Source organism: Ascaphus truei, chromosome 21, assembly GCF_040206685.1.
Source record: "Ascaphus truei isolate aAscTru1 chromosome 21, aAscTru1.hap1, whole genome shotgun sequence".
Taxonomy (NCBI): Eukaryota; Metazoa; Chordata; class Amphibia; order Anura; family Ascaphidae; genus Ascaphus; species Ascaphus truei.
In genome coordinates this window covers 7,821,374-7,838,665 of record NC_134503.1, presented here as the reverse complement: position 1 = coordinate 7,838,665, position 17,292 = coordinate 7,821,374, and the positions used below count along the sequence as shown (strand labels likewise).

Here is a 17,292-nt window from a genome sequence, read left to right as displayed (position 1 = left end):
TTGTTTCATTACTAAGACAATTATTATGTAAATAATAAGACTAACAAGCTATTTGTTAATGACAGCTCTCTCAATTTTCTCTTGCAAAAATCAAAAATTAGGAGTCCGGGTGATTTTATAGCATTATTGTTGTATTTCATCATAAACTTTATTTACACTGGTGCTTTTTTTCTTTTTCTTTTAATGTACATGTTTTTAGTTCTTTTGACCAATATACTAGTGATTTTGGTTAGACATGTATTGTATTGTATATGCTTTTTCTTGCTAAACATATAGATTGGTCATTTTTAACCCCAGCTATGTTTTTAACTTCACATGCCATTATCAGCAGTGTCAGGATGTACACCTGTTACCCATTTGGTTGGGGCTTGACCACAGGTGTTGTAACTTGCATTTGCTATATATGCTTCATGTTTTTACAAACGGATCACTCTTTTGACAAAGGCCTGACGGGCCGAAACGCGTCAAGAGGATCCGTTTGCACTATGTTCTATTAAAGTTTCATGCAACACTGATCAGCCTTTCCTGAAGCTCTTTATTCCACGGCTGTGCGGCGTACTGACCTCCCTGGGGAGGATTTCTAGAGGAGAGGGACATGTAGGGGAAAAGCTGGTGAGGCAGGGAGGATGCGGTGAGAATCTGGTGAGGAAGGGACATGTAGGGGGGAAGCTGGTAAGGAGGGGACATGTAGAGGAGAAGCTGGTGAGGAGTGGACATGTAGGTGGGAAGCTGGTGAGGAGGGGACATGTAGAGAAGAAGCTGGTGATGAGGGGACATGTAGAGGAGAAGCTGGGGAGGAGGGGACATGCCGGGGAGAAGCTGGTGAGGAGGGGACATGCTGGGGAGAAGCTGGTGAGGAGGAGACATGCCGGGGAGAAGCTGGTGAGGAGGGGACTTGCCGGGGAGAAGCTGGTGAGGGCAGAAAAATCTGCTTGGATTTCTACTCTAAGTCGCTGTATCTGCTCAGAAAACCTGAAGTCAGATGACAACACATTCAGGACAGCAGAATAAAAAAGGGCAAGCATTTATTTGATCTAGTCACAAAAGGCATGATACTGTAGCTATGAATAATTGTTAATGGGCATTCGTTTGAGTGGCTGATAAAGAAGGTGAAAGACTATTCACCCTTTGGGAAGAGCGTCCATTCAATGCAAACATTCGTTTTCCCCCTCATTGTGTTGGAGGAACACTTCGCATTCCTATAGTCAATGTGTAAAGCACACCGGCAGGTAATACGGTAACCAGGTGAAGTACTCACAGCACAGAGGTAGCCAGATCCCGGTGTGGTGTCCAGACCAAGCAGAAGCCTTGTAATGGTAATCATGTAATCTTTCACAAAGGACTGCAAGGGAATAAAGAACGGTTGTCTCCATTAATGCCTCTTCCATTTCAACATGACCACACACCATGGTAGCTTTACTTTGATACCACACCTTGAGCTACCAACAAAGGACGCTTTCTGGACACCTCTTAGGAAACTTTAACACGTCTTATTAATTGGAGGTATCGCATTAAAGCAGAGGTCACGAAAGATTACCGGGGTAGAAACCAAAGAAAGGAGGGAGCCGTGTTGGTCCGTTCTTCCATGTAGTAACAGAGGAGGGAGACGGCGTAGGGGGTGTGATACCATATATTGGACCAACAAGAAGTTGAGATGTTACAAGCTTTCCCACCTCTCAGGGTCCTTCACCAGGTACGGCAGAAATAGAGAAACACCATATTATATACAGTGTTTGTAAGAGGGATATCTGGTCGCAATGTTGAGGGGAAGTGGGAAATAAGATAAGGTAGAAACAGGTAACCTGGTGTGAAAATGAACAACAGGCTGTTCTCTAGTAAAGGATAAGGGGGGTGGGGGGGTTATGTAGGATGTAAGGAACCAGGGCATGAGACATAACAGATCTTTACATTTTCCTGACCTGATATAGTAATGTATCCAACATACTGATGCTGAACACCCTGCCGGCGGCAAAGGGAAGGCGGAACATGAACGCCAAGTTAGACCCGTTCTCCCTTTCTTTCTGCGTAGAGACACAAATACAGATTAGGTCAGTGCAATGAAATGAGACGGGGCTTCTCACCAGTTACTGCTACTCTTATCCTTCTATCAATTCCCTGTATATTAAACTGGTTGTAGAACAAATATATATATACAGTGTTCGACAAATCACTCAAAAATCTACTCGCCAAACAAAAAAATCTACTCGCCACCTAGTACCAAACGTGTGCTGCTTGGGCCAATATTTACTCGCCCGGGGGTTAAATCCACTCGCCCGGGGCGAGCAAAAGTATAGGTTTGTCGAACACTGTATATATATATATATATATGCAAATATAACTGTATGCTCATCTGCATGTCTTAGGCAGGTCTGCAACCCCGCCTTTCCCCATTATCACCCAGCATACAGCACTTCCACTGCAGCAAGGGATTCTGGGAAATGACATGCAAATGAGCACACAGTGTCACTTTTTGCCTCAATAACCATTCTTAACATGGTTCCCTATAGGCTTAAGCTTGCTGCATGGTCACAGCTTTGAGCACAGCCAGGGTTAAGGTGCATACCCAGAAAACCACCCACAGACAGCTGTTTCGACCTTGATGGGTCTCATCAGTGTGGGGTTGATTTTACTGGGAATTTGCTTTCCTGTGGAGGGTTTTTGTCACTTTTTTTACTCACCATAACTTAACTCAGTATTATGGTTTAGCCTATCCCATAGCCTCTCTTGCATTCCCAGTAAAATCAAACTGGGTTTGTGACCAAATGTATACAACAAGAGACAAAAAGGCCCCATTGTTGTATATATATATATATATACATACATACATACATACAACAATGGGGCCTTTTTGTCTCTTGTTGTATACATTTGGTCACAAACCCAGTACCACCCGAAATGACACATATATACAATGTAGTGGGTTTGGAGCTTGCTAAGTAAGACGGTGTATGGTTATGGGGTAAGGCAGGTTGGGGGACATGTGAATGTACTTATAAGTGTTTTATTTAAAAAAAGATATAATTAAAGAAGTGAGTCCAAATAAATAGAACTGAAGTAGTTCATCTTAACACTAAAACATGGGATGATGGGCTCAGGCCCAGAATCCATTTATAGTTCACCGCTTGTGAAATAACATTTACCAACAGGGAGGGGTATTTACAATAGTGCAAATAGCCGGTATATAAGCAGCTTCACAATGTGAGGCCAGCAGCCACTCTCACACCAAAACGGATCTGTGTGAGCAGGTATGCTGGCGATGCCCCTCTAATGCAGGAAAAGCTGTGTGAAACCGCAGGCATAATCTTAAAGGGATCCATGTTAAGTACCAATCAAAAACTGTGAGCAGTGGCGGATTTCCCAAGAGGTCCGATAGACCTGGGCTTAGGGCGGCAAAATTTGGGGGCGGCATACATTGGCGCCTGCCGGGCGCGATGGGCGGTTGCCACGTGCGATAGGCGGTTGCCGGCCGCGTGCGCAATGGGCAATGTGACATCACACGGCGTCATGTTGCCATGGCAATGGGACGGCACGCGAAGGCAGCACCAGGTAAGTGCCTATGGGCGGCTTGTTTTTTTTAAAATCTGCGACCGAGTGCTCATTTGCATGCCATTACCCAGAGTTCCAGACTGCAGTGGAATGGGGATAAGGCGAGTTTGGAGGACCGGTCTGAGATTTGGAAATATGCTCGTGTTATTTATCACTGCAGAAAAGGTAACTAACAGAATTACTGTTACATTGGCTTACTTTTTCTAGCTTGGAAAGCGCAAGTGAATAACAGTCCTTTGCTCTGAACTGCATGAAACGCATGTTGGAAGGATGGGTCAGCTCAGTTATTATACTGAGACTTGGGAACAACCTGGAATGAGAAGCAAACATGCGAAGAAGAGTTATTGTTTCAGCTATGTAACAGTGACTTAATTGTACAGTACTTTGTCAGCAACAATTTATTTCATAAATCTGTAATAATGATGTACTCATGTATTTAGTTTTCTGCACCTCGTCTCGTTTACAAAGGTAGAAATCTGGTTAGTAAACAGAATCAGTATGTGGCAGTCATCCGGGGGAAATATGTAAGGCAGAGAATGGAGCACTGTCCGGATACCCAACCAACCACCCATAAGCACGGAGATTGTGGTCCAGGGAAAACAGCTAGGGGAAGGTCAGTTGGTGAAGAATGGGTGATGATAATTAAGAGGAAAATTGTATGTTATGAAATGTATGGTTCCCAAAATCCATAACGGACGTTGCGTTCCCTGAGGTATAACAGCAAGTCAAGTTAGCGCTGTCTTATATAACATAGTTACATAGTAGATGAGGCTAGAAAGAAAAATCAGACAAGTTCAATCTGTGCTAAATTTAGACAACGGATATTTTATCCTATATCCATACTTACAGTATATTGATCCAGAGGAAGGCAAACAAAAGCCCCCAGTGAAATATCATCCAATAATATCTCATAAGGGGAAAAATAAATTCCTTCCTGACTTCAAATATTGGCAATCAGATTACTCCCTGGATCAACATCCTTCCCATGTTAACCTAATTGGTATATCTCCTTACACCTTTCGTTAGCTTCAAATAGCATGACGTCAAGCTGGTCTTACCCAAAGGTAGCGCTACTCCCATCCAGACCCCACAGAGGTGTTTAATTAAAGTAATTAAAAAAAAAAAAAAGTAGATAGGAGAGGGAAAGAACCCTGTAAATAACGTGTTTGTTAAATCATACCTAACTGTGGTTACGGCTGGAAACAGCCTCAAACACTGCATTATTGAGCAATGAAGAGACCCATTACCACTTAACGATGTGTAACTTAAGTTAGCGCGTCATTAAGTCCATAACTGAGCTATGTGGATTTGGGCCTTAATGGTCTAAACCTAAACCTAAACCAAACAAATAGAATCTGCGTTACATGGTATGGTGACTTACTATCCACCAGTGTGGATTGAGGTCCAAGGAGACACAGCTCAGGTGTCTGTTGGGGTGGCACCTCGCTTGCAATACCCCGTCGTAATCGGGAGAGACTGTTTTACAAGCAAGAGAAGAGAGGGCCTTGACACAGCTATTTACTCAAAAGAAAGCCCTTCACATGTGTTTCTCACTACTGATTCTGATCTGCTCAGTGGAAGAGGACGGAAATGGAAGTCAAGGGGAACAAAGATTTTAAAGAGACTGTGTCTGTTGTAATTGATAGGGAGAAAAAGTAATGAGGATACCCAGGCCCTTATAAATCATGATTCCATAGAGCCCTCTTAAAATAACAGAGACCCCCTTGGAAAGCCCCTCTACATGAAGCGTAGAAGACGATTCAAATATTTTCACTTCATATTTCACTCACTATTAGAGGGGGTTGGGGGTTCCTTACAATGCATCTGATTGAAGATGTGCTATAAGACAGGGTTGGGGTTCCTTACAATGCATCTGATCGCAGACGCGCTATTAGAGAGGGTTGGGGTTCCTCAGAATTTCACAATATACTGACGGGGTTCCTTTTAACCAAAGAAAGGTTGAAAACCACTGTCCTAGGTACTGAAAAGCCATACGTGCTGCTTTAAGGCCTCTTACCTGAACATAGTTTGGACATTGACTATTGTTTTTGCATCAGCCATATAGTCTTCCTCTGCACTCATCGTGCTTTCTTTATCCACAACCACCAAGTTGTCTGCATAAATGATCCCGCACTGCAGCAAGTTATCCAGGCTAGGGAAGTAGAAAGAGAAAGCTCGTTAGTTACAGCTCCTTAACAGAATGACGGTCTGATCAGGAAATGCTTAGCTCATAAATAGTTACAGTCATTTGTCTCTCAGATGGAAAGATCACAACTCAATTAGCCGCGCTCGTCTGCAAAATGCTCTGGGAATGTTACAGGGACAAACAGTGGCTTCATCGCTGTATGGCTGAACAGAGAAACATGGAAACTGACAGCAGACATTTACAAGCAATCTGGCTCACCTAGCCTGTCAGTTTCCCCTACATCACTGGTGGCCAGCTCCAGTCCTCAAGGGTCCCCAATAGGTCAGGTTTTCAGGATATCCCGCTTCAGCACAGGTGGCTCAATTATTGACTGGGCCACTGATGGTGCCACCTGTGCTGAAGCAGGGATGTCCTGAAAACCTGACCTGTTGGTGGCCCTTGAGGACTGGAGCTGGAGACCCCTGCTCCAGGGTAAACAAAATGGAGGTTTAAATCTCCAGCGTCACGCAGGCCAATAGGAAGCCGCAACCACATATTTTCCAGCTTCCTATTACCCCGTGTGACGCAGGGTATTTCATTAAATGGAAGGACCAGTGCTACCTTTCGGCTTTGTAACTCAGGAACCTGGGGGTCCCCAGAGTGAAGTTAACACAACTCCCACCCATGTACAATAAAAAGGGGTTGCTCCTTCAAACGTTAGTCTCTAGCTTTCATTCCCACTTTCCTTAGGCCTCGGTCCCGCTGCGCTCGTTGGCGCGGGCGGCCATGTCGCGAGTTCCCCACCAGCAGGGGAATCCTCGCGAGCCGGTCCCCCCTGGCGGCACAGAGCACTACACGCTGTGACGCGTCAGCCGCTAGGGGACACAAGAAAATGGTGATGTCTAGCGTTGACGCGTCACGTGGTGTGGCTGTGAGCCAATGGGGAGGGGAGGCTTCGGGAGGAGGAGAGGCTTCGGGGAGCGGGGAGGAGTGTGGAGTGAAAGCGTGAGTGCCTGTCTGTGTGTGTGTCTGAGTGCGTGCGTGCCTGTCTGTGTGTGTGTATGTGTGTGTGTGTATGAGTGCGTGAGTGCCTGTGTGTGTGTGTGTGTGTGTATGAGTGCCTGCGTGTGTGTTTAATACTTACCCTCAGCAGCTCCAGCCCGAGTTCGTGGAGGGAGGGGGGGGAAGAGTACCGGGTCCCTCCGCTTAAGCCACGCCCCCCCTCCCTGTCAAACCTCCCACTCCCGCCCACCTCCCGCTCCCGCTCCCTACAGACCGCATATCGCGGTCTGTGTATGTCAGCGCACCGCCTGTCTGCAGTGCGGGTGCGCTGACTCTTAGCCTTATTCATCAGGTTCTCTTTATTTTTAGCACATACATTTGCTATGTATTCAATCCTCACTAACTCAACAGGTTTGTTTGTGTGCATGGATTGTCTTAATTCCAAGGATTTGAGGGAAATCAAGACACAAAATCATCCACAAATCCCATGTAAGGCTGGGATTATGGTCCCTGCGCGGCCGCGTGTGAGCGAGCGCGCAGCTGCGCGCACCCCTGCAGCCCAAGCAATTTGTGAACTTGGCTGCAGGAGATTGAAGAGGTGATGTGGGGGCGTGGTGGACGCGTCACGAAGCTGTTTCGCCCTCATTGGCTGAACCAGCTCACGTGCGCTGACGTCACGCGACAGCCGCCTGAAAAGACAAAAATTGTTGTCTTTTCAAAACGCTGCCGAGACAACACGCCTCTTCGCGGGCAGGCGCACAGGCACTGGTGTTACTTGCATAGCCCACTACAGAAGAGTGCTTGTCGGGGGCGCTCACGCAGCAACGCCGGCACCATCATCTCAGCCTAATCTAGGGATATCTGCTGCAAATGTAACAAAACATCTTTCTTGAGACTTCTTTAACCATTTACACTCCAACACCCCAAAAAATATTGTGTTTCTGTATTTCTGCCAAACCTGATGAAGGACCCAGAGAGGTTCGAAAGCTTGTAACATATCAACTACTTGGTATCAAACTCCCTACGCCCTCTCCCTCTCCCTCCACTCCAACACCAGTAGCATTATTTGTAAACAGACGTACTTATCTATCGTGCCGACCATGAAGTACACCATTGGAAAACAGGAGATGGCTTCTAGGAAGTGGTTGTCCGGTCTGTGAGAAAGAATTGGGAGGTGATAGTTACTGTACAACGACATTCTGTAGGCATTGAGAGTCATGGAGAGCAACTCGTGGTACAGTAATTCAGCTCCCTTCAAATGAATAGGACTATAATAGTCTCCCACATAGGAAAGAGGGCTTTATAGCATATTGAATAAGGGACCTTGATCTCTGTGCTGCATGCCAATAGTAGTGAGAACTCGGAAGTTCAATTCACTTTAAATGTGCGTGTGTACAGTATGGTTCATCAGAACATTCAAGCCCATATTTACCTAGCAGTGTTAAGATGTGAACTCCCTTTAATAGGCCATACAGTGCCTTAGGGCAGGGGTGCAGGTCTGTCCTCCAGCCCCCAACAGGTCAGGTTTTCACAATATCCCAGCTTCAGCACAGGTGGCTCAATCAGAGGCTCACTCTTTTGATTGAGCACCTATGCTGAAGCTGGGCTAGCCTGAAAATCTGACTTGTTGGGGAGGCTTGTGGACTGGAGTTGAGCACTCCTGCCTTAGGGCATAGAACTATTTATTAGATTTAGGCCTCAGTGTTTAAATTGGAGCTATACATTCAGCTGTTACTACAGCTTCATTACTCCACGAGTGCCTGTTAGAGTAACACATGCTTCTTATCAATATAAAAACACATTAAAGAAACGTACGGATTATCCAGGAGCAGAACAATGGGGTTTAGTTCTTTCCGGGATCTGTAATATGCTCGCAGAGGAACGATGAAATTGTATAGCCCATTCCCAGCAGTCTCGGCTGAAACAATAATCAACTTGTTCTTAAAGCCATAGGCCTTGGCATCTTCAAAACTGTTGTGTTTGCAGCCCTGAGTGGAGAGATTACAGAGGGGAGAGAAATGCGCAGTCATCCTATAATTACAACTCTTCTTGCAAAGCAGAGTGTAGCCGAAACATGTCCAAAATCCAGTGAAGAGTTGGGCACAATGGCAGGGACCCCCCTGCAACGTCATCACAGCATGGCTTCCTATTGGCCCTCAAACGCATGAGCTTTAAACTGTGCAGGATATCAGCACCCCCTGTATTTCAGGAAGCAGAGGGTCCCCCGTAGCTGAAATGAAGGGGTTCGGCCCCGAAGACCCCCTGCTTCAATCCTATGTTTAAAAATAATAATAATTTTTTTTTAAAAAAAAGAATGAATTGCTCCTTTAAAAGGGATGTTTATAGCTGCCAAGAACAGAAAATATTGGAGCTGAACATGATCATGCTTTGACACAACAAAAAAGGAGACTTCAAATAGATCTGGGGTTTCTTCCACCTTATCAGAACTTGATGTAATTCTGCTCCCTGCTTCGATGACAATCTCAAACGTTACACCTCCTCTCTCACTGCTTCGTCATGCTTCAGCCCAGATGCACCAAGCTCCATTAGGCTATTTAACCCAACGCAAACCTAAATTACCAGTGGGTTCATCATAACGCCTATCCACTAAAAGGAGTAACCCAACGTTAACAAAATAGGGCACGGTTCCATTTTCCCAGCGGTTAGTGATACTGTATGCCAAAAAGGGATGTTCCCCCAAACATCGCATATCCACTAAAGGCGACGTTGCCCCCACCCAGATTCCTGTAGGTTAGACCTGCTTAACGCCAGGTTATTTGAAGTTCACACAACATAGTGAATACCTGACCTGTTGGGGGGGGGGGCTTGAGGACTGGCGTTGAGCACCCCTGATATAATGCACAGCGCGGTTTTGCGCATATGTGGACACCATTCCTGCCGTGCCGATACCTGACATTTCGGTCACACGGATATTATTTAAGCAGATATTCATTCTTTTATCTAGTACAGAAGGGGGTCCGTACCTTATCCAAGCGGAGGCAGCAGAACGCAGCCTTGGAAGGCAGCAGGTGGCAGAGCGTAGGAGAGCTTCCAATGTAGGGAGAATTCGGGGGGTATCCTTTCACGTACCTGGGGGGGGGGGGGAAACAAACAAAAAACAGTGCTGTCCCTGTTGAATCATATGAATCTCCGTGTATGTAAAGGCTTTGGGGTCTCATATCTGCCTACAAACTCAGGCTTCAGGGCGTCTTCAACATGCGTTTGAGATTTCTTTCAGTGTCAAATAAATAGAATGCAATGTTTCTGGACGACGTTTCCTACGCTTACATTGCTGAAGTCTTTGGCTCCTATTCCCTATGCTGTTAATCCGCTTTGTTCAGGAGGGTGGAAGCTGTTTCCCATTTCAATCTGGTCTAACCGTTACATACGCATATAACAGGGCGACCATATTTTTCCAGGCACAAACCAGGACAAACGACGCGCATACGCGGCCAGACAAAAAAAAAACCAAAATCGGGACAATAACTAAAAAGTCGGGACCCAAGACAAAGACAAAAAGAACCCGGACTGACCCGGCTAAACCGTGGCATCTGGTCACCCCCAGCCTATAACATACTATCTTTAACTGTTCATGCAAATGTCTTTATATATAATGTATAACCCTGTACATTTAATGTAACCATGCATTTGTCATCATAACTCTGTGCCCCGGACATACGTGAAAACGAGAGGTAACTCTCAATGTATTACTCCCTAGTAACACATTTTATAAATAAAAATGAATATGTAATTTGGGGGGGGGGGGCAGGTTTTTGCAGCACAGTCAAAGATTCATGCTGGTGCATTTTAGTAACCACATGGGGGTAGTGTTGTACCTTTAATATGCGCCCTTGTCACTTTGTATACTCATTGTAATAGTTTGTTGAATCCTTGCATGTAAATTGTTCAATTTGATCTTTACCAGCATAATAAATATTATTTATATATGTTTAGTTATGCAAATGGTATTTCACATGGAATATGTCTTCAGAGCCTCGGAATATGAAGGAAGTAGGCATGGGAGAGGTTCCTTTTCAGAGGTCTTCCAAAAGGGGACTTTGCTTTAGTTATGGTAGGGCAGGGGTGGCCCTCCCCAGTCCAACAGGTGAGGTGTTAAGGATATCCCTGCTTCAGCACAGGTGGCTCAATCGAAGACAACCAAAGAGCTTCCAAGACTAACTACAGGAAGATGTCTCCTGCAGCTTGAGTTTTCCACACTGCCAATAACGCTGCAGACCAAGCAATAACCGCATGTGTTTTGTTTGTGTTTTTTTTAATAATAAATCAGTTCTGTACTATGAGAAAATACTTGTAGCATTTTTTTAAACTTTGAATGACATTATTAATGTATTATAATGTAACAAGCATTTTTTTCTATAGTAACCATTTACAAAGTCACATCCCCTTCCTCTTCTGAAACAGGCTCTGGCACACCCCTTTTTGAGCCCTGCCCTCGCTCTAGCAGTGCACCAATTGTATCTAGTAGCTGCTTGGTCACATGATCGCCCCCACAACTTTGCATCTTTGGTCCTCTCCTGCTGCACTGACGGCCATTTAGTGAACCCCCGAGCCGAATCTTAGACGGTCGATCACTGGAGAACGGATCGATTGGCAACTTAGCTAATTACTTTTCATTGTGTGGATTGTATTGATGCACATTTTAAAGGGAGGGGGGGGGGGGGGAATGGCATGAAGACTTTTAAGATGAACTCTCAACCCGGAAACTAATATCTTAATTACTGCAGATAAAAATATCACTTGTGAAAACATTCACATGTCTCAGACAGCTTTGCAACTCTGCCTTTCCCCATTATCTCTTAGCATACAATGCTTCTACTGCAGCCAGGGATTCTGGGTAATGATATGCAAATGAGCACACATTACTAAAACTGATGTGCACCTGCTGCACAATTTGTCAGCCAAGGGCTGCTCTGACCAGCAGCTTAGCTGCAACCTTCCAATAAGCTGCCGTACATGCATGAGCCCCAGCTCCGCTCCACTGACTGCTGAGCTCTTACAAAAATGTGCTTACTCTAGGGCAGGAAGTCCTTCGTCATCCGATTGAGTCATCTCATCTTCTGATTGGTCACTGAGTAGGTCACATGGTAATACTGTAGTGCTGTCGGCGATTTCCAAAACTGGGGCAATGCTGGGCCTTCTCTTACCGGAACCGTTTTCGGCTGGAAGCGTTAGTTTGCTGCTGTTTATTGGCCGGCACTCGGTGCTCTGCAGATCCATGGCAACCGTACCTTGGGAAACATTTGTAAAAAAAGTGCTTAGAAATGCAAATCGGTTAGAGCAGGGGTTGGCCAACTCTTATTCTCAAGGGCCACCAACAGGGCAGGTATTAGGGATATCCCTGCTTCAGCACAGGGGGCTCAATCAGTGGCTCAGTCGACTGAGCCACTTATTGAGTCACCTGTGCTGCAGCAGAGACTGATTGAGTCACCAATGCTGAAGCAGGGACTGATTGAGCCACCTGTGCTGAAGCAGGGATATCCATAAGACTTGACTTGTTGGTGGCCCTTGAGGACTGGAGTTGGCCACACCTGCAATAGGAACATAGCTCTGGTTTTAATGCATTAGGATGTTCAAACCACAACCTTTTTTGCCCAGTTGCTGCTCATACATACTTGGATACTTAAAGTGAAAGGTGCTAAGGTGATCTTTATACTATATTAGTGAAAGCACTGTATGTTTGCCTGCCTGCCTGCCTGCCTGCCTGGATGTCCGGTGTCCCTAGGGGAAATCTCATTGGTCCCTTGGCCCGCCCACGCACACCTCTCATTGGCCTGAGGCGGAGTGACGGGCCAAAGGACACACAGGGACACACACACACAGGGACACACACACACACAGGGACACACACACACAGGGACACACACACACAGGGACACACACACACACAGGGACACACACACAGGGAACACAGGGACACACACACACACACACCTCTCTGTCCTCTCCCCCCCCATCACACACACCTCCCTCTCCACTCACCTCCCTCCACCTCCCGCTCCACTCACCTCCCTCCCGCTCAACTCCCTCCCCGGCGCAGGGACAGGCAGTGGGCAGGGCAGCCTGCCGCTGCCTCCACTCACCTCCCGCTCCCTCCCCTCACCTCCCGCTCACCTCCCTGGCGTGGGGACAGGCATTGGCCAGGGCAGCCTACCGCTGCCACGCGGCACCTAACCTCCCTCCCGCTCAACTCCCTCCCCGGCGCGGGGACAGGCAGTGGGCAGGGCAGCCTGCCGCTGCCTCCACTCACCTCCCGCTGCCTCCACTCACCTCCCGCTGCCTCCACCCACCTCCCGCTCCCTCCACCCACCTCCCGCTCCCTCCACTCACCTCCCGCTCACCTCCCTGGCGCGGGGACAGGCATTGGCCAGGGCAGCCTACCGCTGCCACGCGGCACCTAAGATGGCGGCGGAAGGAAGGACCCCTCCCTCGCGGACTAACTAACATGGCGGCGGCCAAAAGGAGAGGTGTGTGAGTGTGTGTGTGTCTGTGTCTGTGTGTGTCACAGCGTGACAGTGTGTGTGTGGGACACTGTGTGTGTCTGTGTGCGTGTGTGTGTGTGTGTTACACTGTGTCTCAGACACTGTAGAGTGGGGACCGGAGCTACACATGGGGGGTGGGGGGGGGGGCGGGGGTCAGGAGCGGAGAAAGATACAGGGGGAGTGGAGAGGAGGGACCCGTCAATTTAAACCAAACCAACCCCCCTCCTGTCCACTGTCCTCCCCTCCTGTCCACTGCCCCCCCTCCTGTCCACTGCCCCCCCCTCCTGTCCACTGTCACCCCCCCCTCCTGTCCACTGTCACCCCCCTCCTGTCCACTCCCCCCCCCCTCCTGTCCACTCTCCCCCCCTCCTGGCCACTGTCACCCCCCCTCCTGTCCACTGTCACCCCCCCTCCTGTCCACTCTCCCCCCCCCCTGTCCACTCTCCCCCCCCTCCTGTCCACTGTCACCCCCCCTCCTGTCCACTCTCCCCCCCCCTGTCCACTCTCCCCCCCTCCTGTCCACTCTCCCCCCCCTCCTGTCCACTCTCCCCCCCTCCTGTCCACTCTCCCTCCCTCCCATCCCCTCCAAATAGTCACCTATTGTTCCACCATTTATAAATAATACTACCTATTACGCATTTACATCCCGGGCAACGCCGGGTCTCTCAGCTAGTAGATAATAAAGACAATATTATAACAGTAGAGATAGAGACCTATAGCCCCGGCAACTCTCAAAAGGGGCAACCAGTTCAAAAAGAGGATATGCGTGCTATGCTATTCTGTAAGCCCTTCTCGCATGTCCAATCGTGTCTAAAAGGCTTTTTTTTTAGAAGTGGTTTCACTCCGGCTCCGCCAATCCAATCAGTTTTTACCAAAAACCTCCGACTCGCTCTGTTATGCAAACCGCTTCTAAAAACCCTCAAGGACGGCGAGATTGGTATCGCGTATTACATGCAGAGCCGGAAATATGGGTTAGGCTGAGAGAGTTAGCCTCATCGCAGGTCATTCCACTGCCAAAGTGCGTTCAATCGGGGCGGTGTGGCTGTTACACGGGGCGGTGTGGCTGTTACACGGGGCGGTGTGGCTGTTACACCGGGCGGTGTGGCTGTTACACCGGGCGGCGTGGCTGTTTCACCGGGCGGCGTGGCTGTTTCACCGGGCGGCGTGGCTGTTTCACCGGGCGGCGTGGCTGTTACACCGGGCGGCATCGCTGTTTTACCGGGCGGCGTGGCTGTGACACCGGGCGGCGTGGCTGTTACACCGGGCGGCGTGGCTGTTACACCGGGCGGCGTGGCTGTTACACCGGGCGGCGTGGCTGTGACACCGGGCGGCGTGGCTGTTACACCGGGCGGCGTGGCTGTGACACCGGGGCGGCGTGGCTGTTACACCGGGCGGCGTGGCTGTTACACCAGGCATCGTGGCTGTTACACCAGGCGGCGTGGCACGATTTGCATTGGAGAATAGGGTTTTTTCCCTCTCATTTTATTCCACTACTTCTGAACAAAACGCGCGGTTTGACGCTGACAACTTCAGAGCTACGAGAACAGACCCCCTTAGTCTACAACAAAAGACAAAAAAGCCCCAACGCTAACATCCTACAAAGCTCCTCATTCAGCCTCCATACCCCCCTACTCCCAGGTGATCTGCTAATGGCCAGGGATTCAGGACATTTAAGTTGGCAAGTCAGAGATGTCCTCTGTATAAAAATAAAAAGAGAAAAGCAGGGGGTGGGGGGTAGTTTTGAGGACAAAGTAAAAGAACATTTTAATTAGACATTAGGACTTGCTGGACCTAGGGTTACCATGACACGGTCAAGTTGGTCTTTGGTCAAATGATGTCACTGAAACTCCGAATTTAACTAAAAATGGTAGCAACAGCTGAAGAAGTGCGGGCTTGTGCGCAACATGATGCAAGTAGTAAGGAGGATTTATAATGATGAAATTGGGTCTTTAAGTCAATTAGGGTGTGCTGATCTTGTGGTTTTTTTTGTTGCTTTTGCTCATTTGATATACATAGGATTAACTGGGTAGAGGGACCATTGGTGCTGCATCTGTTTTTGATAATAAAGAAGCTAGAATCTTGCCTTTCATGTTCAGAGCATTGTCAAGAGAATTGGAGAGGTTGTGGAGAACCTCCATCCTTCTTTATACACTAGCTGCAGCTATAATTGGCCTTACTTCTGGTTATGGTTTTCCCTGTGAGGCCAAAGCAGCCGCCCTAATAAGAATCTGGTACCTACTGTATGATTAAACAGTGCTGCAATTTAATTTCTGTGCCCAAACTGTTGTTTACAGGTTTCAGGGACAGTTTCGCTGCTTTGCTTTTCTTCACAAAATAAGTGCTTCCTATCTTGCAGATAAGAACCACAGATAGATATTCAGGCTCAGTACTGCACACGAAGCTACTAATGAATCCTTAATGGACTCATTTTCCTTACTGGTGCTTAAGGAATTAAATTAACTGCAGCCTGTGCATTACAAACAGCCTGGTAACCCATTTTATGCCAGGCGCAGAAACTCTGACGGAAAGTAAAAATCGTCACCATTTTTTATTTGTTTAATGCATCATTCTTCTTTTATTATAATATCTTACTTAAATGCTTTAGTATAGCACAAATACAGTTCAAAATCCCTTTCAGATGTTTATAAGATAGCTTGTGTGAATTTTTCCCTTTATACTGCAAAGCTATATATCCTGACCAAATATATATATTTATTATATTATATATAATATGTGGAAAGTTAAAAAAATAAAATCTTTAACAAGATAACCTATTAAGATGGTTTAGGCAGCGGAAATGAGCTATAGCCCCTTGCAGCTTTGTCTCACATAAAGAATGATGGTCACAAACCGATGTAAAAGGTTTTCTTATTAGTTTCAAGTCTACAGATTCCATGCAAATGTACAAATTGTAAACACCAGAAAATGAAAGCTGTATATTGCCAAGGGATTGTCTAACCATGCTGCCCTCCCTGAGCTAAGCATGAAATGATCATCACAGCACATCAAAGGATCAGGTGTATCAAGGCATCCTTAGAGAATGACACGACCAGAAAATAACTTTAGTAAATCGCTGCATCTAAAGAAAGCTATATAATTGTTGTGCTGTCGTTACTGGACTGACATCCTTAATGTTCTGTGACGACACTAATCAAGAGAAAAGATCTATAATACATTCTACATGTAGCGGTCATGTAAAATGGCTACAGTCATCTCTCCTGCTGACAGTAAGGCCTGGTAAGTTGTGGGCATGCCAGCAGTAATTATGGAGGTTTGCCCTCACACCCTGGTGAGGTGCCCTATGTATGGATGGGAGTGGTCACAGGCTCTGACTCCATGGTTAGTGATGTCAGAGGTGTGTCAGCCTCCAGAGTATACATAAGGCACAGCACTGATCAAAAGTTAGTTGTTGCTGAGTTGTTAGAGTGAGTTCCTGTTGCTGTGCTGCTTCTGTCAGTAAGAGGCACTTGGAGGTCTGCAACATTGTTGCGGTAGTTTGATGCAGAGCTGTGAGTCTGGCAGCACAAAGCAGACAGAGAAAAGCTGTTGGTGGCTGATGTAAGAACTATGAGACAAGGAGCAAGTCTGAGTGCAGGCTTGGGAGGAGACAGCTTATAAGACTGTGACCAGGGACCTGGCACAGGGATATCTCCCTGAAGGGGAGATAGGGAACCCACCAATTAAGACAAGGACATACCTTTCAAAGGGAAGCACTAATGATTATGTGTGGCTAAAGAGACTACTGCGAGGGGCAGCTAGCCCACCTCAAGCAATAAAGATGCTCTTGATTACCAACCCTCTCGTGTGCATGTGTGGAGTAATTGCACAGAGAGGAGCACCACAGAGGAGTTCCTCACCAGGACCATCCCCATGCGGACGCAGGGACCCTGATGAGGTGGAGGCGCTGCACTGGAACTAGGTAGGACTCAGCACACTACCTCAGCTGCCTGTCTGGACGGGTCCTCCCCATACACCATCATGCGGGAGACTCAGGAGTCCTGTAGCCAACAGGTGCACAACCAGACACTACTACACTGTAATGGGGACTGGTTAGACCACAGGGGCCAATGTGAGATTGGGTGGGTCAGACCGGTTCAGAAAATCCGTTACATACATTTT

The 17,292-nt window shown here is 47.3% G+C and overlaps 1 protein-coding gene and 1 long non-coding RNA gene across 8 annotated transcripts in view; one reads left to right on the top strand and one right to left on the bottom strand.

Annotated features, from left to right (window-relative positions):
• Window positions 1-17,292, bottom strand: part of KCNT1 (potassium sodium-activated channel subfamily T member 1) — a 215,107-nt gene that overhangs the window by 25,454 nt on the left and 172,361 nt on the right. For all 7 annotated transcript variants that reach the window (XM_075578829.1, XM_075578834.1, XM_075578830.1 and 4 more), the window contains 8 exons: window positions 11,706-11,922; window positions 9,658-9,763; window positions 8,489-8,661; window positions 7,756-7,827; window positions 5,564-5,698; window positions 3,745-3,856; window positions 1,920-2,021; window positions 1,259-1,342 (listed from right to left, as the gene is read on the bottom strand). In XM_075578829.1, coding sequence (XP_075434944.1) covers window positions 1,259-1,342; window positions 1,920-2,021; window positions 3,745-3,856; window positions 5,564-5,698; window positions 7,756-7,827; window positions 8,489-8,661; window positions 9,658-9,763; window positions 11,706-11,922 — 1,001 coding nt within the window. The remainder of the gene's footprint in view (window positions 1-1,258; window positions 1,343-1,919; window positions 2,022-3,744; window positions 3,857-5,563; window positions 5,699-7,755; window positions 7,828-8,488; window positions 8,662-9,657; window positions 9,764-11,705; window positions 11,923-17,292) is intronic.
• On the top strand, window positions 3,755-10,767 carry LOC142472093 (uncharacterized). The gene is made up of 3 exons (XR_012789599.1): window positions 3,755-3,903; window positions 4,015-4,159; window positions 10,093-10,767. It is a non-coding gene; the product is annotated as an uncharacterized LOC142472093 (long non-coding RNA).